This window comes from Periplaneta americana, chromosome 16, assembly GCF_040183065.1.
Source record: "Periplaneta americana isolate PAMFEO1 chromosome 16, P.americana_PAMFEO1_priV1, whole genome shotgun sequence".
Lineage (NCBI taxonomy): Eukaryota > Metazoa > Arthropoda > Insecta > Blattodea > Blattidae > Periplaneta > Periplaneta americana.
Genome location: NC_091132.1, coordinates 12,767,398 through 12,791,524, shown reverse-complemented (window position 1 = coordinate 12,791,524; position 24,127 = coordinate 12,767,398). Strand labels below are relative to the sequence as shown.

At 34.0% G+C, this 24,127-nt stretch overlaps 1 protein-coding gene across 1 annotated transcript in view; it reads right to left on the bottom strand.

The window, feature by feature from the left end:
* Positions 1–24,127, bottom strand: part of Swt1 (Swt1 RNA endoribonuclease) — a 34,203-nt gene that overhangs the window by 9,897 nt on the left and 179 nt on the right. The window contains exons 2-11 of the mRNA XM_069814179.1: positions 21,175–21,300; positions 20,410–20,585; positions 17,388–17,580; positions 11,278–11,442; positions 9,404–9,507; positions 6,514–6,658; positions 5,253–5,380; positions 4,328–4,520; positions 3,343–3,461; positions 1,138–1,262 (exon numbers count right to left, since the gene is read on the bottom strand). Coding sequence (XP_069670280.1) covers positions 1,138–1,262; positions 3,343–3,461; positions 4,328–4,520; positions 5,253–5,380; positions 6,514–6,658; positions 9,404–9,507; positions 11,278–11,442; positions 17,388–17,580; positions 20,410–20,585; positions 21,175–21,244 — 1,418 coding nt within the window. The 5' untranslated portion in view covers positions 21,245–21,300. The remainder of the gene's footprint in view (positions 1–1,137; positions 1,263–3,342; positions 3,462–4,327; positions 4,521–5,252; positions 5,381–6,513; positions 6,659–9,403; positions 9,508–11,277; positions 11,443–17,387; positions 17,581–20,409; positions 20,586–21,174; positions 21,301–24,127) is intronic.

Below are 24,127 nucleotides of genomic sequence, written 5' to 3'. Positions count from 1 at the left end.
TAAATAGGAAAGTGTGAAATTCTCTGTTCCTATAGCACTTAAAAGTTTCGTTCGAGTGATAGTATATATAAACAAGAACACATTAGAGATATGTTAAAGACGTTCAAATTATCGATCGCTACTTCATCTTCACGTTGGCTACACTGATCTTCACGTCACATGGCCGCTATTTAAAATTGTCATAAGGTTACGAAAATGTTTAGTATTTTTTACACTATTATGCATTACAATAAATTATGAACTGATGAATGTACACTACCGTATTCAGTACTAAAAATAAACATTGTACATATTTCAAAACTTTATTTTTAAATATCTATATGAAAATGACTAAATTTCAACATGTAAAAAAATGTTTGTGCAGTACACTATGTCTTTACATAACCTATAAACGTATTTTCCAATTATCCAGCAAAATCAGTTATCTGGCAGTGGCTTTGTTCCACAATTGCCGCATATGAGAAATTCTACTGCATTTAGGATTCTAAAATGTATCAAGGTTATTTCACTTTTCATTACATATTCGGTATGTTTGATACAGAAAGTTAAATTGGGCCGGCTAAATTCAGTTCATTGAGCATCTCTACTTTCTTTCATATTGTCCAATTCACTATTAGGATTTCACCATAAGCATTAAGCTTATGTAAATACTGCTTCCTCTATTGTCAAATATGATTATTCGTTGGTTGTACTATCATACTGGTACGAGTGAGATTTGAGAAGCATTATTGTGATATTGTCCAAGATCTAATTTATTCAGTACATTGTTATGGAATTAATTCTTCTTCTTGTTAACAAATTTTATCTTAGAGAAACCTGACTCTGTTTTATCGAGCCTCTTGGGGGGTTCATTCCAGCAGCTTCTACATTGCACTCAATCCTTTTCGTTAACCCTTCCAGCATTTACTTTAAGCTCATATATAACAGTTCAAGGAGGAAGACAAAGGATAAAGTGTTGTGGAATGCCAAGTCTTCAAAATCTAAGAAAATGTGTAAGAAAGAATTAAATTGAGTGGTATCAAGAAGCAGCCATTTACAGGAAATAAGTGCACCCTACTTTGGATTCTTTTGACTGCAAATAAAACCATTAAACCTTTTTAAATTCCCCTATAATTAAATTAATTGCAAAACTCTCACCAAAAGGAATGGACAGAATTCCAACACTTCTCCAATGTTTCTATGACTGGATTTAGGTCTTCAGTCTGTGTCTTAACAGGAGATCTGCGTAAGTTCTCAGTCGCCTCACAGTATTGCTGAAGTTTCTTTCATATTGTCCAATTCACTATTAGGATTTCACCATAAGCATTAAGCTTATGTAAATACTGCTTCCTCTATTGTCAAATATGATTATTCGTTGGTTGTACTATCATACTGGTACGAGTGAGATTTGAGAAGCATTATTGTGATATTGTCCAAGATCTAATTTATTCAGTACATTGTTATGGAATTAATTCTTCTTCTTGTTAACAAATTTTATCTTAGAGAAACCTGACTCTGTTTTATCGAGCCTCTTGGGGGGTTCATTCCAGCAGCTTCTACATTGCACTCAATCCTTTTCGTTAACCCTTCCAGCATTTACTTTAAGCTCATATATAACAGTTCAAGGAGGAAGACAAAGGATAAAGTGTTGTGGAATGCCAAGTCTTCAAAATCTAAGAAAATGTGTAAGAAAGAATTAAATTGAGTGGTATCAAGAAGCACTCCAGCCATTTACAGGAAATAAGTGCACCCTACTTTGGATTCTTTTGACTGCAAATAAAACCATTAAACCTTTTTAAATTCCCCTATAATTAAATTAATTGCAAAACTCTCACCAAAAGGAATGGACAGAATTCCAACACTTCTCCAATGTTTCTATTACTGGATTTAGGTCTTCAGTCTGTGTCTTAACAGGAGATCTGCGTAAGTTCTCAGTCGCCTCACAGTATTGCTGAAGTTTCTGAAAAAAGAATAGAAACACACATTACATATACGTAATGTACCAGAGAGAACATAAAACAAGTTTCATACAAGAGCCATTGCAGATGTTTCCTATACAACTGACATAAATGTTATATTATAACTGTACCATTGATAATTTACAATACAGTGAAACCTGTCTAAATCGGAAGTGCTTGAAACCAGAAATAATTTCCGTTTTAGGAGATTTCTGTTTTGTGCAAGGTTGACTGATTTTTTATACTTTTGTGTTGCTATTTCAGAACAAGCATTGGGAATTTAAATTTTAATAACCTTTAATAAAAAATAAACAGTATACAACACATTACAGTAAGAAAACAGCTCTGTACAACTGTAGAGTAACAGCTTGACTGACTGTGAAACGAGCGGGCCTGGGTTCAAATTCTGGTTGTCGTTTAGCAACTGTCTGAAGACAGGTTTGAACCTCACAAGTGATACCAACAAGGCACCACTTATGAGGCAACTAGACCAGGAGGTAATGAGATAGCTTAGCCAGTTCCTTTTACCCTCAATTGCATACACTGCCAACTAGCTATATATTATACTAAGTCAGACTAAGTTTTTTTATTAATATATCTGCAATATTATGGGCATAGGGCCTACACCTATCTTCACCATCAAAAATTTTTTTGGTAGGCGTGTTACATATGGCCTTCCCAGCAGGTGAGTTTATGCGATACTTGATTCGGAAATGCTGCTGAACACTAATCACAGAGTTGTTTACGTGATAATCAAACACACGAAAGAATTTATGTTCTCCAGTCATTGCTCTGCTGCTGACTCCTTGCGGGCAAAAGTGGAAACAATGTGGGGAAACCAAACTTTAAAAATTTACCTTTCAAAGCAAACATCTCACAATACAATACATTCATTAGATTTCACGCAATAAATTATACTGAAATCGCGTCCATCATTTTGACTTGCCCTGTAGTATTATATTTATGACTGCTTGAAGATAGGCTATTTTTACCATTATTTTGCATGTAATAAGAAGCAACTTCCCTTAAGAAATAGATTTTAAATTTAGCAAATGGTACAATACTCGAAAGTCTATTTCTGAAGACATAATAATAGTTAATAATGAATTTTCGATTTTAAGTATCGTAATTTCTAATTTCTTATGGTGAATCTGTTACAAGGCATTATCCTTTTACTTAGTAATGGAGAAAAATTCCTTCGAGCACTGGGAATCGAACCCAGGGACCCACAGCTTGCACGCTGAGTGCTCTTATGGCGAGGTCCTCAAATAAGAATATATTTTGACACAATTTTTTTAAATACATATATATACATATATTTTAACAAAGTTCTATCAGTGTCTCAAAACCGCTTACAATAAATCCAAACTCTACAAGATCATTCCTAATTACAAAAACAGCTTACCTCAATAGAAGAAATACAACTGGAGACGTAATTACTGTATTCATTATTATGGATGCTTTCACACAGTTTGGCACTTGTTTTTAATATCTTCTTTATGTCAGATACTGAATGTCCATAACCTGAAATATAAAAGTACTGTGAAAAAAAAATTCATATTACGTCACAAACTAAATTATAATATTATACTAATTTCTGCTGCCATTATGAATACTTTTACAACGATTTTACGGAGATAGTTGAATCAATCATTCTCGACTTATAGTGATAGCATTGTGTCCACAGCACACAGTATTTCAAAATTATAACAACACTTTCACATGATTATTATTAAGTATTTATGAGAAATTAACATGGTACACACCCTTTGATAATAATTAAACTCTCAGTGTTTAAAGTTCTAAGTTTCTGAAAACTTATTTCACATTTCTGTTGTCATGGGAGACATTGCTGTTGAAAAATGGCAACTTCACAACATAAATAATTTCGCATACTGCAGCTTGTGGAAACAAATTCAGTAACAATGGTCCTTATGATTGCATCAGCTCTGACTCATGATCACGTGTGTTATGTGCTTCCCCCCCTATTCAATGCAACAGAACAAATACTGCAGCCGCAGTGCCTGCAGTCTGCATATTGTATTACACAAGTGAAGATGTAAAAGTGCCGAAAGTAAAACAAAGGAAACAAAGATTTTTTGCGACAGTTAGTGACAATGTATTTTTCAGAGCTGGAAGTAAACTATTTTATTTATATTTTACTATTAAAATCATGGCCATTTTTTACATTTTAATGTCATATTCTCAGAAATTTAATGTCATCCTATAGGACATTTTTCGGTGTTTTTTAGGTCTTGAACTTCCGAGCCTTAGTAATTATGAATCTTGACTACACAACATATATTTCGGATTCCTTCAGAATGAAAATTTACCCACCAATTTTTTTTTTTTTTTTTACATTATTGTAATTATGACAGCATTTTGCTTACCTGTAGTTTTAGCAAAAAATGTCTGTAAACACTCGAGACTAGGTTTTATGTTTGAAGGTAAAACAAATCCTAGAACTGCTATCCAGTGCTTCAGCATACAAACTAGTATTTCTGACAGAGTCCATGGAGGTTTTATTGCAATAACCTTCAGCCATGACTGTCCATAAACTTTGTTCATTTCATTTTCCAGCACCTAAAATATAACCAAGGACAACGAATAGCAATAAAGTTTAAAGTAACACCTAAAATTCAGGGTATGCATACTGAATGCAGTATACCATAATAACCAACAAATATTACATCACGTAAGTGTATACACTGCATACAATTTGTTACTTCCAATTACTGCCAGGGATGTAACAGTGAATGGCAAGCTGGTACATTAGACGTATTCAACTTTTTCAAACTTTGGATTTGGTGGCAATGAATGGAAAATAGTCTGCACAAGAGGGAAGTAAATTACAAATGATAAAGGATAGAGTATGCGATCGGAATTCGTCCACAAGAATATCATAACGTGAAGAAGTCCTAACACTCGTTCCCACTTAGCGGAATCGAATCAAACAGAATTTCTTTTCACAATTTATTTAAATGAAAGACAGCAGAAAGCAGCGTGTCTAATAGAATAATAATAATAATAATAATAATAATAATAATAATAATAATAATAATAATAATAATAATAATAATAATAATAATATTATCTGTTCCGGTAATTTCAGCACTGGTTTGTGCAGTAATAAATATTTCTTAACAAACTTTGATGCAAATGAAACAAAAGCTCATGCCCCCACTAAAGCATCACCATCAGCACCACCCATCAGTGCAATATAGTCGCACAGATCTTAGTGGCAAGCAATGACTAAACAGAAAAATCTCTACTAACAGCAGTTTTCCGAAGAAAAAAAAAAGCATTGTAACTTACCCTGCTTAGAAGGTCTTTCAAAACAGACTTCAATTTGCATATAATTAAATCTGCTTTGGACGCTTCCCTCTCTTCTTGTGTATCACAAATCAATGTCGATGTATCAACACGTGAATCAGACAGTCCTGCTACATGAAGAAGATGAGATTACCAACTATGATTAGCAAATGGAAAAAAGCACTATGTCAGATGAAGAAGGAAGAAATATTACACAGTGACAGGAACAGCTCACCAAGAGGAGGCATATTTGAATTATATCAGATGAACGAATAAATAACAAATCAATGAATAAATAAATAATTAAATAAATAAATAAATACATAAACAAATCTATGAATAAATAAATACAGAAACAGATAAATAAAAAAAATAAATAAATAAATAAGTAGATAAATAAATAAATAAAGAAACAGATAAGTAAATAAATAAAAAAAATAGATATATAAATAAATAAATAAATAGACAGATAAATAGATAAATAATTAAATAAATAGATAAATATTTAAATAAATAATTAAATAAATAAATAGATAAATGATTAGATAAATAAATAAATAAATAAATAAAAAGATAAATAAATCGATATATAAATAAATAAATAGACAGATAAATAATTAAATAAATAGATAAATGATTAGATAAATAAATAAATAAATAATTAAATAGATAAATGATTAGATAAATAAATAAAAAGATAAATAAATAAATATATAAATAAATAGATAAATAATTAAATAAATAGATAAATGATTAGATAAATAAATAGATAAATAAATAAATAAATAGATAGATAAATAATTAAATAAATAGATAAATGATTAGATAAATAAATAACAACATAAATAATTAGATAAATAAATGGATCAATCGCCTTGTATGTAGATAAGAAGGTTTAAACATGTGTTTCAATATTGCCTAACTACAAGCACTGCATTTGTGGGCAGTGTTTTATCTGGAACTTCGATAAAATTGTTATCAATACTCAAAATGTTAAATAAATTCATTTTGCATGTTTTTGCATATTTCTGGTTTGATTTTTCATATATCAGACTTTTTTGTGCATATAAATTCTGGCTCTAGTTATCACTCACTACAATAATGTAAGAAGCAATACTACTACTTCTCTATACTTTATACATAATAGAAGAAATATATCCAAAATAAATTACAGCTTTTTTCAATATTGTAACAATCTCAGGTATAGCAAAAAAAAAAAAAATTGCCAGCAGACTCTGCATTACGTAATATATATACACATTACCATTCCCTGCTGAATTGTTAGGGACCTCTCCTATACTGTCTGGATGGAAACCCTGAAGTGCCTGTTCTATTTCAGACTTCTGGTATGCTCTTATTCCATTTACAATAGCCTTGTTGCAAAGATTTTTGTCGTTTGATAAAAGAATCTGAAAGAAAAGGGGAGCATAATGAATTATAGGCATTAATTAATTTAAACTGTGACCAAAACAGCCTGAATATCTGTCATTGTTGCTCCATATAAATTAAAAAAAAAACAAACAAACAAAACAAAACAAAAACAAAACCGAATGGTGCAAGATGGAAATGACTACTAGTGAACAGAGTGCTGTGATTAGTTTCCTGACTGCAAAAGAATGTACACCAGATGAAATCCATCTCACAGAATGGTTGCAATATATGTCAGGGAAATTATCTGTAAAGGATTAGTGTGCGCACTTTCTTTCCAGCCCAACATCTCTACAGGACAATCCATGACAAGGGGCAAGCGCTCAAGGCTATCATGCCCAATTCAATTCAACATATTGAGGCTCAACATTTTTACTGTAAGGGAATGGAATAAAAACATGAACTAAACAATACACTCAGAGTTATTATTATTTCGTTTACTCCATTAACTTGCAACTTTATTTTCAGTGACCATTGATTCAGTTCATCTTTGAGAATTTTACTTTTCCACTCAATACAATTTGTATAGGTAGCGCCACTGTTCTAGAAGGATGAAAATATTTAATGAAAGCATAGACACGAGTTGCTTACCTTATGCTTGTGTTATAAAATTCGCTGGGTGATGATGTCACCAGTAACACGTGCACATTGAAACAGTAACAGTACAGTCACTACTAAATATAATGGACACTATTCTGGTTCACAATTTTAATCACAGGCAATATCACACAATGTAGACCTAAACATTTACCTACACCAAAAATTGTCTTCTATTTCTTCCACACCTGACATGTCTCCTGTTCTATCCTTCTCATGTTCTATATCTTCTTCAATATTTTCCATTCCATTGTCTTCAATTATGATTCTTTCCGTTCTTTCTTCCACAATACTGTCCTTCTCATAATAATGCTGTTCATTTTTTTCAATGAGATTGCATTCATCTTCCCATTCTTTTATTTTAAATGTCACAATCCTATTACCAATCCATTGTTCGATGTTTTCCCAAATTAATTCAATGGGATTCAAGTTTGGAGGGTAAACTGAAAGTCATAAGGCTCTGTGATTATTTTCAGCTAATATACAGTCAATCAAATATGTTTTCTGTGCTGGTCTGTTCATTTTAATGAAATCATATAATTTTGGTTTTGTGTTACTTTCATTGAGTAGGATGTGATTTTTTGTTAACCATGTCATTTTTAAAGAAATTTTAGGTTGGGTGTTATGATGTGTTGTCAACAACTAGGATGGCATTAGGAAGTAAACTAGGTATTAATATAGTACGGAGCCATTTGGTGCAATTTTCAGCATTCATAATTTTATTTATGAAATCTTCTGCTTTCAGATCAGATCTGTACATAAGGAAAGCTTTTGGTATGAAACCTTGCTTTTCACCTGCATGGATGATTATAAGGTGTTCTCCTTTCGCTATGGGTGCCATCAATCCGGTGGTACTATCATCAGTCCAACCTTTGGGGACAATATGATACTGTGTATGTAGATTTCGTCTGTATATATTAATGACTGTTCCTCAGCTTCGTACCTTCGAAGACATGTGAGGTATTTCTCATGTTGTGAACGAATTTCATGTCATTCAATCAGAACACCTCATTTGATCTTTTTTTTTTTTTCATTTAAAACCTAAGCTCTTGATAATTTTACGAAGATTCGTAGCACTTCCATCGAAATTAATATTTTCCTTTAGTTTCTCCTGCAGTGTTGCTACTGTCAGTATAGAAAAATTATGAATGACTCAGCAAATGATGTATGTATCGAAATCGTCTATTTCTGTTATCCTTTTGCGGACACTGTGTTTCTCACCAGAAGTGCCAAAAGACATTCCTTCCTCTACATGCTTCTTCCTATCGCGCAAAATTCTATAACAGAACTTAGTGACAATCCAGCGGCTGCTGCAACTCGTTCTTGGACTTTCTGAATTTCTTTAAACATTTCAGGTGAATACTGGCCTCTTTGTTTTGCCTCTTCTCTCATATAATCATATACAGAAGCAATAATCTTCCGACTTTGGCTATATAATGTCTTACCTTTCAATTTCGAAATGACAGGAGGCAAAGTGACAAAATGAATCACACAATAGCAGATTGCAGTCAGCACAGCACTCGCAACACACAATGATTTAACTCAATTGTAATATGTGTAAAAAAGATAAAGGTATCCCCGTAACATGCCATGAAGGCACTTGGGGGGCATGGAGGTAGAGCAGCATGCTTTCCATGACCTCGGCACTAGAATGAGGTGGTGTGGTCGGCACCAGGCTCTGACCGCCTTTTACCCCCGGGAAAGACCCGGTACTCAATTTTATAGGAGGCTGAGTGAACCTCGGGGCCGTTCTGAAAGTTTGGCAACGAGAAAAAATCCTGTCACCACCTGGGATCGAACCCCGGACCTTCCAGTCTGTAGCCAGCTGCTCTAGCAACTGAGCTATCCGGCCGCCATTGTAATATGTGTAGTGGAATTTAACTCTGACAGTGATGTTTGTTTTCGTAGCATCATGTGGACATGAGTGGAGGTTTATTGCAATGAAGATGGTAAGCTAAAGAGGCTCACTTGCTAGTTGGACAGTACATTAAAGATCATCCTCAGGACATTAAAGGTCATGCTTCAAGAACGATGGCGATACCTATATCTCTTCGAGTGGAATACACTGTATTATGTTATAACGAAATAAAATCACTCAGTAACATTTTAAAAGTGCAGAAGTGACTTACCACTTGCTGTGTTCTGTGAACTATGTGAAGACAACATTGGAGTATGGCATCATCAGGTACTTCCATCTTGAAATCTTGAGGAAATGCATCTAATGCTGACTGGCCTGGAAGGGAAATCAATTTGTTCTATATCTTTTCACAAGGGAGAGAAGTATGACAAGGATGCCCTTTATCACCTACCTTGTTCATCATCTACTTCGAGAATTTAGTGAAGCACTATTTTCAAAATATGGGAGAGGTGACAGTAAGAGGAGAAATAATAAAGTGCATAAAATTTGCTGATGATATGGCGTTGTTAGCACGAATGGGAAAAATTGTTTTCAAAGATTTTCTGTGATGGGAACACACCAATGAGCCCATGTCAGCATTGTTTACGTTTATATTTCTATTAATTTGTTTCAACTGGTGTCATTATTCCGTGTGAAGTTGTTAGTGCCAATTAGGTTTGTTCTGCTGTAGGATAAATATAGCCAGTTTCAAAATACTATCGAAATATTATTCAATCACAGTTTTCTGCTCAAAGGCAAGCCCTTCATTGCAAACCCAGTATTCTCTAATTTTCTCTATTTTCTGCCTTCCTCTTAGTCTCCGCATACAATTCATATAATAATTATCTTAAGGAGAAAATACACAAACGATTACGGAAAACACGGAAATTTTACTTGAAGCAAGCAAAGTGATCGGTTTGGAAGTAAATCCCGAAAAGACAAAGTATATGATTATGTCTCGTGACCAGAATATTGTACGAAATGGAAATATAAAAATTGGAGATTTATCCTTCGAAGAGGTGGAAAAATTCAAATATCTTGCAGCAACAGTAACAAATATAAATGACACTCGGGAGGAAATTAAACGCAGAATAAATATGGGAAATGCCTGTTATTATTCGGTTGAGAAGCTTTTATCATCCAGTCTGCTGTCAAAAAATCTGAAAGTTAGAATTTATAAAACAGTTATATTACTGGTTGTTATGTATGGTTGTGAAACTTGGACTTTCACTCCGAGAGAGGAACATAGGTTCAGGGTGTTTGAGAATAAGGTGCTTAGGAAAATATTTGGGTCTAAGCGGGATGAAGTTACAGGAGAATGGAGAAAGTTACACAATACAGAACTGCACGCATTGTATTCTTCACCTGACATAATTAGGAACATTAAATCCAGACATTTGAGATGGGCAGGGCATGTAGCACGTATGGACAAATCCAGAAATGCATATAGAGTGTTAGTTGGGAGACCGGAGAGAAAAGACCTTTGGGAAGGCCGAGACGTAGATGGGAGGATAATATTAAAATGGATTTGAGGGAGGAGGGATATGATGATAGAGACTGGATTAATCTTGCACAGGATAGGGACCGATGGCGGGCTTATGTGAGGGCGGCAATGAACCTTCGGGTTCCTTAAAAGCCATTTATAAGTAAGTAAGTTGTCTATAATTTGTCCATTTCACATGCTCCATTCTTCCCTATAGTCGCATTTCAATGCTTCTTGTCATTTCTCTTCACTTTATCGTAAAAAATATCATAATGAAATGTTATGATATGAAATACGCAATAGATGCATACTGTACTTTCTCTAAAGTATTTAACAAAAACAAAAAAATAAAACTGTGTCAAAAATTGGGATGCTCATCTTAATAAGGGACAAGGAATATGGTCTTCTTTTTATTCCAGTCTCTGTAAACATGATTGTATCAGCAACAAACATTTCTTTGGATCACCACAATAAGGCTTCGAGGAAGAAAGAAAAATCTGGGCACACAGAGAATACAGTAAAATTTTATTACGTACACTTAAGACAGTGACAAACATTTTATACTAGTTTGGAAGAAAAATTAAATCAGTTCTGAAGTCAGAATTTAAGAAATCTTGTCTTACCTCTAACTCTTGGATGTTTTGTGACAAAGTTGGAATGTAGAAACGAAACTGCTTTTCTTGCTCTTGCAGTAACAGATGAATTTTTGACACCACCTCGCTGATCCTTCAGGATGTCCAGTTCTTGTAGAACTTGCCACGGAATGATCAAGATAGGAAAACCTAATCCTTGAAGTAAATTAATAAAAGGAATATATTATAAATATACTGATAAAAAAAACTTCTAATCTATTGGGACATACACATATTGCTAGTCCCTCTCTCCCTCCCTCACTCTCTCTCATGTAATTCAGCTGGTAGTGCATTTACCTGCTGAACAAGATCTATGCTCGAACATGGATTCAATTCTCGCTTGGGCTTATTATCTGGTTCGGTTTTTCCGAGGCTTTACTCAACTGTAAGACAAATGTGAGGTAATTCCATGGTGAATTCTTGTCTCAATCTCAACAAATACCATCTTGCTATCACCAATTTCATCAATCCTAAGTAACCTAGTAGTTGATACAGCATTGTTAAATAACACACTATAAATTTATAAAAAAAAAAACACACACACTCAGTGGCGGCTCGTGATAAAATATTATGTGTGTTCACAATTTTGTGGTTCCAAAATCGAAAAGAATTTGAAACCGTACGTTTAGTCTAATATGAAATGTCATGATTCCAATGTTTCACTATCGAAAAAAAAACCGTATATAAATTCAAAACAACATATAATAATAATAATAATAATAATAATAATAATAATAATAATAATAATAATAATAATAATAATAATAACAACAATGAAACTCAGTCTTTTTATTTCCAATTTTTCTTGGTAAGCCAGTTTACCCAGTTCTTTACTGTTCAAAATTACTTGAACTGAGTTCATTGTTTACGTTTGTTAAAAATGAATACATACCACGGTCTCGTTATTTACAAACGCGTGTGTTCAGCAATATATTTTGATTCACAACACACTGATATACTATAGCCTATACCAGTACTGTAATTCCACTCGCATAGATTACTATAAATACATGCCAGTAAATATTATTCTTAAATATTATACACTGCCATATAGATACTTAAATTCATACCACCGCCACAGTCAGCCAGCACGTGTTTGAAAGTCAAACTATGCTATTATGCCGACATTGAAGTGTAGTAATTCACAAACTACACTCTCGTAGCAGCACTGTACACGTAAGTAAACGTTCCTACAGTCAGATGCTGACATCTACAGTCTATTAAATTTCCTCCTCGAGATATAGCACTTTAACGATAGGCATCGATGGACCTGACATCTGTAGGATAGATGCTCATCATGTTTACTTAACGCTTTGTGCTCTTGACGAGTCATAAGACAATTTTCTCCCGCGCATGCGTGAAATTCCTGTAACCAACTCGAAAAGAGCACGGCTTTTACGTGAACGGATGTTGCCAAGTTTACATAAGAAGTTTATGCAAGATGCGGGAAGTTTAAAATACTCGACTCTGATATTATACATCCCCACTATGTCAATACGGTATCAAATAATAAACCTAGTCGTGCTTTAATGGAAAAAAGGTGTTCACGTGCTCTTGTGCTCTTATTGACGCACCGCCACTGCACACACTAACCACTTTCACCATCCTTTTAACAAAGAGGCAGCATTTTCGACTCCAGTAAAAGGGCAAGAGCAATATGACGTAAGGGGAATACTATTTTTTTATTTATTATTTAACGATGCTCTATCAACTACTAGGTTATTTAGCATTGATGATATTTTTGTGACAGGATTCGCCATCGATTTCCTGACACTCAGCTGACAGTTGGGGAAAATCTAGGAAGAAACCCAACCAGGGAATCAGTCCAAGTGGGAATTGAATTCATCCTGAGTGCAGCACCAGATGAGAAGGGAAGGGAAGCACCTCTGTCGACTAAGCTATGCTGATGATGATAATATTAATTCTAAATACTGCTTCTAAAGAAGTCTTTCGTGAGTAAGGGAGGAAACGCACTTACTTGAAGTAACCAAGCATAACAAATCCAACTAAGAACGTGTTTAATTAAATGTGTAAATAACAAACCTTCCAATATTTATTTATTTATTATGGTGTAGTTAAGGCCATCAGGCCTTCTCTTCCACAACATCAGGAATATAAATACAATAATAGAAATAAACAGAGAAAAAAATACACTATATACAAAATAAAGCCACACAAAAAATAAAGAGAGAGAGAGAAAAAAAAACACTATAAACAAAGTAAAGCCACACAAAATAAACACAGGTTGCAGTCACACAAACTTTAAATGAGTGATTAAGTATCATAATTAATTGTATCCTAACTAATTAACTAACATAAACAAGAAACTTGCAATTTTAATCTAGATTAAAAAAGAAAAAGAAAGAAAAAAAAACACAAATCAATACTTCTAGCAATACCTAAAAACATTAACTAAGACAAAATTTTCCAATTTAATTTTGAATTGTGATAAAGTCCGGCAGTCCCTGACGTCATTAGGTAACGAATTCCAGAGGCGAGGTATTTCTACAGTATAGGAAGATGAGTATAAAGACGTTCTATGATGAGGGATAGAAAGAAGTGCTTGATGTCGGTTTCGAAGAGTTGTAAGAAATTGAAAGCGCGATAACAGATAATTCGGAGTAGAAGTATGCATGATTCTAAACAGAAGAGACAGTGAATGTATTGTTCTTCGTTCCTTCAGATGCACCCATGAAAGTAACCGGAGGGATGGTGTTATATGGTCAAATTTACGAGTATTGCAGATGAATAGTATGCACACATTATGAACATGTTGTAGTCTCTCAGCTAAGAGTGAACTTACATTAGTTAGCAAGGAATTGCAATAATCAAAATGGGGCATTACAAGCGTCTGAATAAGATTCTTTTTTAGAGTAAGTGGTAGAAATTCTTTCATATGGAACAAGGAGTGAAGCTGAGAAAATATTTTTTTGCAAATGTGTGTTACACTTGAGTGTTCCAATTTAGATCGCTATCCATAAAAATGCCAAGATTTTTAACTGTTTCACTGTATTTAACAATAATCCCATTCAATATTATATGTGGTATAGTACTACTATCAAGAGTGCTTTGTAGACGATTATGTCCCATTACGATTGCTTGTGATTTCTCTGGATTTAACCTTAATCCAAATTTGTGTGCCCACAGTGAAATCGAATTCAAGTCTTCGTTTATTTTGTTAACTGCGTCACTAGTCTCGTCAGGGTGAAAATGCAAATAAATTTGCAAGTCGTCAGCATACATATGGTATTTGCAATATGTCTAACTCTAGAGGAGCAGGCACTAACACACCATGAAAAAATGCTACGGTTAACAACAAAATGGGAAAAAAAAAAAGACTGTTACAACCAACTAAGTTGAAAACACAAACAAGTTTCCTGTCCAAAGTCACGGAAATAAAAACAGAATTGAATCTCCCTAAATCTAAAGAAAACATTTTAACCAGAGAAAACCCTCTAACCTTCGAACCAATTAATATTCAGCTAGATTTAGAAGAACCAGTTACAAAATCTGAAACTTCCAAACCTGTACTAAAAGCACTAGCATTAGAAGCTGTGAACAATAGATACCCACCAGAAGAATGGTTACACATCTACACAGATGGGTCTACTATCGATAACAACTCAGGATCAGGAATTACGTGTGCGTTATTCTCATTTTATCAACCAGCAGGACATCATACAACAAATTTTGATGCGGAAATAATGGCTATTCATATCTCACTCCAACACCTACTATACAGAATAGATAAATTTCAAAATGCTGTCATTCTCTCTGATTCTAAAGCAGCATTATATGCAACAAATTCATATAAAATGATGTCAATCCAAATTAAAGAATGTCACAAAATGATTCAACAACTTCAAAAACTACAGAAAAGAATTCAATTGCAATGGATACCTGCACATTGCGGGATTGCTGGAAATGAAAATGCTGACTTTCTTGCCAAAAAAGGATCGAATTTAATTCAGAATACAAATAAAAGCCTACCTTTTCAATCCATGAAAAGATTAATTAAAAACAAATATAAAATCAAGCAAAACCAAGCACTATGTAACAAAGCCGAAGATAAAAAATGGAGCATTTTAATAAAAAAAAAAAAAACAGAAATTATTCCAGAAATCCCACGTAAATCTGCAGTAGTAAAATTCAGACTGCTTACGGAACATGATTATTTGGCCAAACACTTGAATAAAATAGGAATTTATACGAATCCTAAACTCAATGAAGGAATTGTATTCCAATGGATACCATCCCATTGTGGAAAAGAGAATGCGGATGCTTTAGCAAAGAAGGGCAGCACTGCTACTTACAGACCTGTTACTAAATCTACGTATTACTCTGTGAAAAGATTTATTAAACCTACATACTTAGACTTCAACAAACAAAATTTGATAACACAATCTCAAGGGAAAAAATGGAACTCTGCATCATAATCCACAGTTGATTCCCAATTTACCACGCAAATCGTCTGTAGCTGCATTTAGATTGGCAACAGGCCATGACTGTTTGGCCAAGCATTTGCATAGAATTGGAATATATCAGTCCCCTAACTGCCCATTGTGCAACTCAAATCAAGAAATGGATTCGGAACACCTCAAAATCTGTGCGTCAGTTGCTAACCATGACAATATCTTTGAAAAAATATTGGAGTGCAAGAGGTCAAATGACTTTATTGTCAAACGGCTGGCATTAGAAAACAACAACAACATACGAATCCTAATTGTCCTCTATGCCACAAAGAAGAAGAAATGACTGCAGAACATCTACAAACCTGAAAAATTTTCAAGGGAAAAATTGTTCCGGGGCCGGGTATCGAACCCGGGACCTTTGGTTTAACGTACCAACACTCTACCAACTGAGCTACCCGGGAACTCTACCCGACACCAATCCAATTTTTCCCTCTATATCCACAGACCTCAAAGTGGGCTGACAACCGTCAAGCAACCAACTTCGAGTGCACACTAACTCCGTGTGACTTAAACTGTGGTTTTCTGTTAACGAACAGTGACGTGTATTATGCAAATCAAGATTTCAGGTATAACTCCCTGTAAAGTTGATTTGAATAATTTCGAGGGAAAAATTGTTCCGGAGCCGGGTATCGAACCCGGGACCTTTGGTTTAACGTACCAACGCTCTACCACTGAGCTACTCGGGAACTCTAACCGACACCGATCCAATTTTTCCCTCTATATCCACAGACCTCAAAGTGGGCTGACAACCGTCAAGCAACCAACTTCGAGTGCACACTAACTCCGTGTGACTTAAATTGTGGTTTTCTGTTAACGAACAGTGACATGTATTAGGCAAATCAAGATTTCAGGTATAACTCCCTGTAAAGTTGATTTGAATAATTTTCAAGGGAAAAAATTGTTCCGGTTGTCAGCCCACTTTGAGGTCTGTGGATATAGAGGGAAAAATTGGATCGGTGTCAGGTAGAGTTCCTGGGTAGCTCAGTTGGTAGAGCATTGGTACGTTAAACCAAAGGTCCCGGGTTGGATACCCGGCCCCGGAACAATTTTTCCCTTGAAAATTATTCAAATCAACTTTACAGGGAGTTATACCTGAAATCTTGATTTGCATCTACAAACCTGTGAAGTTCTACCTGTTGGATCCACCACAGAGAAATATTGGAGAGCAAGCGAACTAATGGCTTCATTGCCAAAGTCCAGCATTTCATTTTTTTTTTTCATTTTATTGGGTTATTTTACGACGCTGTATCAACATCTCAAGTTATTTAGCGTCTGAATGAAATGAAGGTGATAATGCCGGTGAAATGAGTCCAGGGTCCAGCACCGAAAGTTACCCAGCATTTGCTCGTATTGGGTTGAGGGAAAACCCCGGAAAAACCTCAACCAGGTAACTTACCCCGACCACCTGGTTTTGCGGCCAGACGCGCTGACCACTGCTCCACAGGTGTGGACAGCCAGCATTGGATAACAACAGCATGCGTTTATAACAGCAGAAACAGGACATATACAGTAAATATGGACGAAACAGAAATAAATTGAAGTTTAAAAGATTAGATAAAACGAGAAAATTATGAATTCCTGAATTCATCCAAGTACAGGCACTTGGTAATAAGGTAAAATAATTAGTACCTTTAAAATTAGTGTCCCGCAGCTCTTCAACATAAGTCAAACTAGACAGCAGTATGTTTGTGTCGAGCACTATAAACCACTCAGTCTTTCCACTTTCAGAGAACACAGACATAGTTTCATAGTCTGGCTTCTGCATAATCTCGTCTGGGTTTATTCCACCATCCTGCTGAATCTGGTTGCGAACTTCTTGGATCTGAAAGAAATTAAATACAGCACATCAAACTACAAGGAAAGTAATGCACAATAATTTTTAAGGAATGAAAATTAAACATAATATAAGCGTTAACTTAAAAATGTAAACATTACGGTAAAATCAAGAACATTCACGATGGGAACATAAACATAACCACTAAGATACTTGGTAACCATGGAAACATAACGACGCCAATTCCTCATATTCTGTCGTATACATCAGCGCTCCACGATTGTGTACTGTTTGCAAATCACGTAAGCATAAGCATGAAAGTTTGGAGTTCGCCAGAGGTGAATGCTAGTCACAAAAGTTAGGCTTGCTCTTTTATTCATAGGGGACGATGGGAGGATATAATAATTCCTAATTAATAAAAATAATCAGACCCACATAAATAATTTATTTTATAATTATGAAAACATTATGAGTCATGGATCATATTCGCTTATCAGATGTAGAAGTTCGATATAATATAAGAAACAAGGCCAACAAAACAGTTTATTTAGTTTTTTCGACACTGCCAACCATCACATATTCTCTATGTCTGTCTTCTCTTGAATAGTCCTTCGGGAAAATGGATTTAATAATAAGGTTTCAATAACACACAATTCCGAACTCACTGCAATACTTCAAATTAATGTTTAAGAATTAATAATACATGCAGCAGCTAACACATGCATTCCACTCATACAATTACATTGCACTCGCAAATCACAGTACATTCCCGCTGTCAATACTGGTCTGTATAATGTTAAATAGTCGTTGATGTAGCTCTCGGACCAGAGCTTCAAACAACATATAACAGAAGCATGTGCGCCTAGGAGGAAGGCACTTGCGCACGCATCATATTCTCGCTGTTTCTACGTCTTTCCTGTAGCTCCGAGAAACGAGCAAGCGTTGTAATACTTGCGATGTGCAACCTGCAGATGGTATTATACCTATACAGTATTCCAAAAATCAAAATAAATGTTAATGTACGTAATCCCATTTTGAGAAATACACATTCTACGAAAATATTGGGCTTGCGCAGCAAGCATAGCATGCCCTGAGAAATCACCCCTGGAGTTCGCAAACTTCCATGTTAACGTCTTACAGTAATGTTTATGTCAATGTTTATGTGAATCATTGTGAATGATCCCATTTGATAACCTGGGCGCAAACTTCTGTGTTTATGTTAAATTTTCATTGTGAATGGGCCTTTATTCTGCGTTAGTATTGCTGCTGGGATGACATTTCCCCGAGATACAGCTTGAAGTTTCCACTACAGACACAATTTGTTTTGCAAGTGCAGGTCTAACGAGAGAAGCGTGAACTACACAACAAAGATGGCACACATGTTACAGTCGTCAACTTGTGAAGAGCAGTGAAGTGTTGTGCGATTTTTGTGGGCTAAAGGACATAACCCGAGTGAAATTCACAGGGGCGTGTGTGGCATGTACGGGGAAGACTATGGATCGTAGCAACATCTCCAGGTGGTGTGCATTCTTTGCAGACGGCCATGAGAACCTTCGTGGCTAGCCACTTTCTGGGCAGCTGGTAACAGCTGCAACCCAGCGGAATGTCACAGGCATTAAGACGATAATTTTGAACGACCGGCAGATCCAACTGCGAACCTTATCTCAGCAGTTTAACAATAATGACTGTAACATCACAGTACATTTATCAAGCCTTAAATTTTGTAAAAGATGATTTACATAAAATATATTGACATATAAGAGTGACGTACACCTACGTAATACCAGAAATCATGACCATTTTGACTTATTCAAATGTAGCTAACTAAAACAATGAATAATTATTTTATTATTTATGTCTTTAAAAATTGCAAATAAATTTTCTTCTTATGTTTTTAATCTGCAAAGGAGGTCTTTTAACAGTTGTATCTCTGATTGCTTGGTAAATAAATCTTTTATTATATGAATGATTTTTTTTAATACTAATGTTTAGTGTTTTTGTTATGATTTTATAGTCTTTTATGTCTTCTGCTTGTTTACTTTATAATTCTGATGATATGGTCCTAATACTGACTTTGTCGATTGTACATATTTGTGCACACAGACTGTAATGAAATTCAATTCAATAAATTCAAACAGCAATCACCGTCCTGGAGGATATCCTCCTGTTAAATCCACTAACTGCTGCCACATCACATATGAAAATAATTGTAATTATTGTGAAGAAACTTATCAAATATACAGGTTAAACTGTAAATAATGTCATTGATTTCTCGAGGTTATTCTTTGAGATATTTCGATTGAAAAAGTTTAATACAATTTTGTTCGTTTTTCCCTTCCTTTCCAAGATAAAAATTGTTTTATATAAAACATTTCATAGCATGTTTTGGGAAAGCAATTGATCTAATTCCCAATATATTCAATCAATTTAAGAAGGGACTGTATTATGATAACAAATGATTGAAAGAATTTTAGTTTGTGTTTTAAATGTGCAGAAATTTGACCTGAACAAATGTAACGTTTTATTCTGAGAAGGAATTTTTAAATGTTACATTTGTTTGGATCAAATTTATGCGTATTTAAAGGACGAAGCTAATTTTCTTTAAATCATTTATTATTATAATAAATTGTTCTCTTAAACTGACAGAACATATTGGTAATTAAATCAATGGCTTTCCCAAAACACATTATGAAATGTTTCATATAAAATAATTTTTATCTCGGAAAGAAAGCAAAGACGAGAAAAATTAAATTAAACTTGTTTGTTTGCAATATCTCAAGGAATAATTTCCTGGAATTAATGACATTACTTACGGTTCACCCTGTATAAACCAAAGATGCTTGTTTAATCTACGAAATCAAAGAGCAGTATCCTTACATGTGACAAAATCTTTTCTTCCTCTATTGGTTCCCATTCCATAAGTTCTTGAGTGAAGGAATTATCTGCATCAATTTTCTCAACATCAACTTGCTCCTTAGTTGAAACTGTGTCAAAAGTGCGACTACCATATTTATTTATGCTGAGTGTTGGACTTGTGACATTCATCTTGAGCCCTGAAATAACATCAAATATTATTGTGCATGTATATCTTGATCCATTTCAATTTCATCTTCTGTTTATATTGTTCAAAGATTCCAAAAATCAAATGCAAGGGATTAACCTCCTCTACTCTCTTGGGCTAGAGATTGCATAAAAAACAGTGACAGCTCCACGATAAACCAGCATGTGCAGCAATTTATATCACTAAAATGGAACACACTATTAAAATTATGTCTCTACTTTTCTTTTACTTGAGAATTAGATATGCAGCAATACGAATCTTCATTAAAATTTTTATTTTAGTAGGTTATTTTACGACGCTTTATCAACATCTTAGGTTATTTAGCGTCTGAATGAGATGAAGGTGATAATGCCAGTGAAATGAGTCCGGAGTCCAGCACAGAAAGTTACCCAGCATTTCCTCATATTGGGTTGAGGGGAAACCCCGGAAAAAACCTCAACCAGGTAACTTGTCCCGACCAGGAATCGAACCCGGGCCACCTGGTTTCACAGCCAGACGCGCTAACCATTACTCCACAGGTGTGGACTTCATTAATATCATTATTAATATTAACCTTCATGTCTTACAAACATTTCTCCTACCTTTGTTATTGTTAGTAGATTCTATTGATGCTGACTGAAAATCTGACTGTTTGGAATTCTTCTGCTGCATTGCTAACTTCTTCTGAAGAGATTCTAAGCGTTTTGCAGCAAGGCACTTGGAAGCACCTGAAAATAATACAACATATTTAAATTCAATGTAAATTTCCCATCTTACTTACACTGCATGTCAAGTAAAAAGTACTTCTGATAAAACACTAATACAGAAATGAGACTTTTAGAACTTTATAATGGTCCTGCAGGTAAAGTTTTTTCTCAAAGACGTGGATTCAAGTGAAAGTGCAAGAATGATGGGGTATGACAAAGACGTCTACTTGTAAGGAAAACAGTGACACACACAGGTGTTGGGTGGCACACTACCTTTGAACCAGTTTTGAGAACTGAAGTTATCCTGCGAAAATATCTTGGTTAATTATGAAGTGGAAATTTCCCTTCTCACATTTCTTTACCCTTAGCTTCAGTCCAGAGTCAAATAGGATCACCAGACTCAAGTTCTTGAAAGAAGTGCAGTGAGTCATAGTTACATTTTTTGAAAAGTACAGTAAAACCCCGTTTTAACTTTTCCATTTTTAAGGAATGATCAGTTAAATCTCAGCAAACTTGCCTTAAGAATAATGTAATGAATTCCCACTTTTTAAGGAAACCCAGTTAAGAAAAATCTCGCTTTAAGGAACACATTTCAAGTGATTTTGTGATAATGAAGCTCGAAATATCAACTCGACTTACAATGACCAATAGTACCAGCATCATCGACAGTGCATGTCAATTGATAGTAATGTGGTAGTATCAGTCTTTATGGTCTTGCCTTGTTGTTCTCTCGAGTTGTGTGGATCCTGTTTCTACGTTTTTTGTTACTTTATGCTGTTTATGCATCACTAAAGAACTTAAATGGGAAACTTTGGAAAACAGACGTAGGAAAACTAGAATAACATCATTGTATAGAGCACATCTAGGTCAGAAAGCATGGGTAGACATAACGGCTCGGTTAGAAAAGCCAACGTACTATGGTAGCAACGATCATGATTTTAAAATCAAATGTAGGAAACAGAAAACGGATGTAGGTAAATTCTCATTTTTAAATAGAACTATAAATGATTGGAATGACCTACCTGTAGAGGTCTTTGAGGGCTGTCCTTCCTTAAGGAGTTTCAAGAATAATTTAAAAAGTTGTGTATCAAGTGCAAATTAAAATTAAGGTGACATTTAACATTTAATTTTTTAAGGTGACATGTATTTATTTAGCCTGACGAGTTACTTCCTTGGTTTGAATTGTAAATTATTTAAAAATAGCGTGTAAGAGGGCCTTAGACTAGAAATGTTTAGTTTAAATGTAGTTCTGTTTATAAGTACAGTATGCATAAAGGTGTAATTATTTGACTTATTTGAACTGTTGTATCAGTGAAGCAAGGTGAGTCAGTGGAGTTATGGTTTTACAGTCCAGTGAATAGTTCCGATCAATGAAATGTGTTCTAAAGTGTCAGTGAAATGTGTCCTAAAGTGTCAGTGAAATGCGTCATAGTGCCATTACAGTGAGTGAGATGAGAATAAAATGAAATACTATTGAAACTTACTGTATGTAGGGCCTATACATAATTATGTAGGTTGTAATGTAAAATTAGGTATTTTATTTATGTTTTATTATTATTTTGTTAAGTTATATTGTGTATTCTTATTGCATTGTGTATAAAATTGTAAATTTATTGTGTATTGCTTATCTTTTTTTTTTTGTGTATTGTTTATATTGTGTATACCACTGCCACTGGGTGCTTGCCCACTTGCAGTGTAAATAAATACATACAAATAAATAATGACGACTAAACAGAAGAAATTAACTATGAAACAGAAAGTGAAAATAATACGAGATGTCGAGGCTAATCCTTAAGTAACATTATCACATATGGCAAAAAGCATAGTTTGTCATCTACTTCATTAATAATTCTTTATAATAATAATAATAATAATAATAATAATAATAATAATAATAATAATAATAATAATAATAATTCTTTATTTATACTGGCAGAGTTAAGGCCATAGGACCTTCTCTTACACTCTACCAGGTCACAAAGTATACAAGCAGTTAAAATTTAACAAAAAGTTAAAGAACAGAATACTAACATGTTACAAAAATAATAATAATAATAATAATAATAATAATAATAATAATAATAATAATAATAATAATAATAATAGCATAATAAAATAGACACTAAACAACATGAAAATAATACCATAATAGGAAAAAAAAAAAGTAAAATACATTGGAATATAGTGAAAGCAACTCATTTAGTACAAATGGTTAATATGGAAAAACGTAAGGAAGAATATATCAAAATGGAATGTAATAAAATAGTAATAAGAAAGAAAAGAAATACAAAAATTAAATAAAATTCACGATAAAAAGGCTATGATAATAAATTCATTGACTGATAAAGAGAACAAAAAGGGCAAAGGAAGGAAAAATAAATATATAGCCTATAAGAAATATACAGCTTATAATTTATTATGAAGAATAATAAAGAAGAAAGAAGAAATTTTCAATGCAGAATTCCAGTGTGGTTTGAGTTCAAACAAACAGAAAAACATTCTTGCCTCATCATTTGAAAATTTAAAAAATAATGTAATAAAATGTATTGTAGATAATAAATAATGGTTATAATAAAGTTTGGTATATATCACACATGCTAGTACTACCGGTACTTATTTTAGCCTTTCCTTTCCATTTTATGTAAATCCCTTTTAAGGGGGGAAAAAAAAGTAATCCCCTAGAGATTCGTTAAAAAGAAGTTCTACTGTATTCCTTATAAGCGGGATTTTCCTTAAACCAAGTTTCATTAAAAGCATGAATTAGCTATATTATTCTTATGGTAATTTGGCTGGGATTTAACAGATATTCCTTAAAAAACGGGAAAGTTAAAACGAGGTTTTACTATAT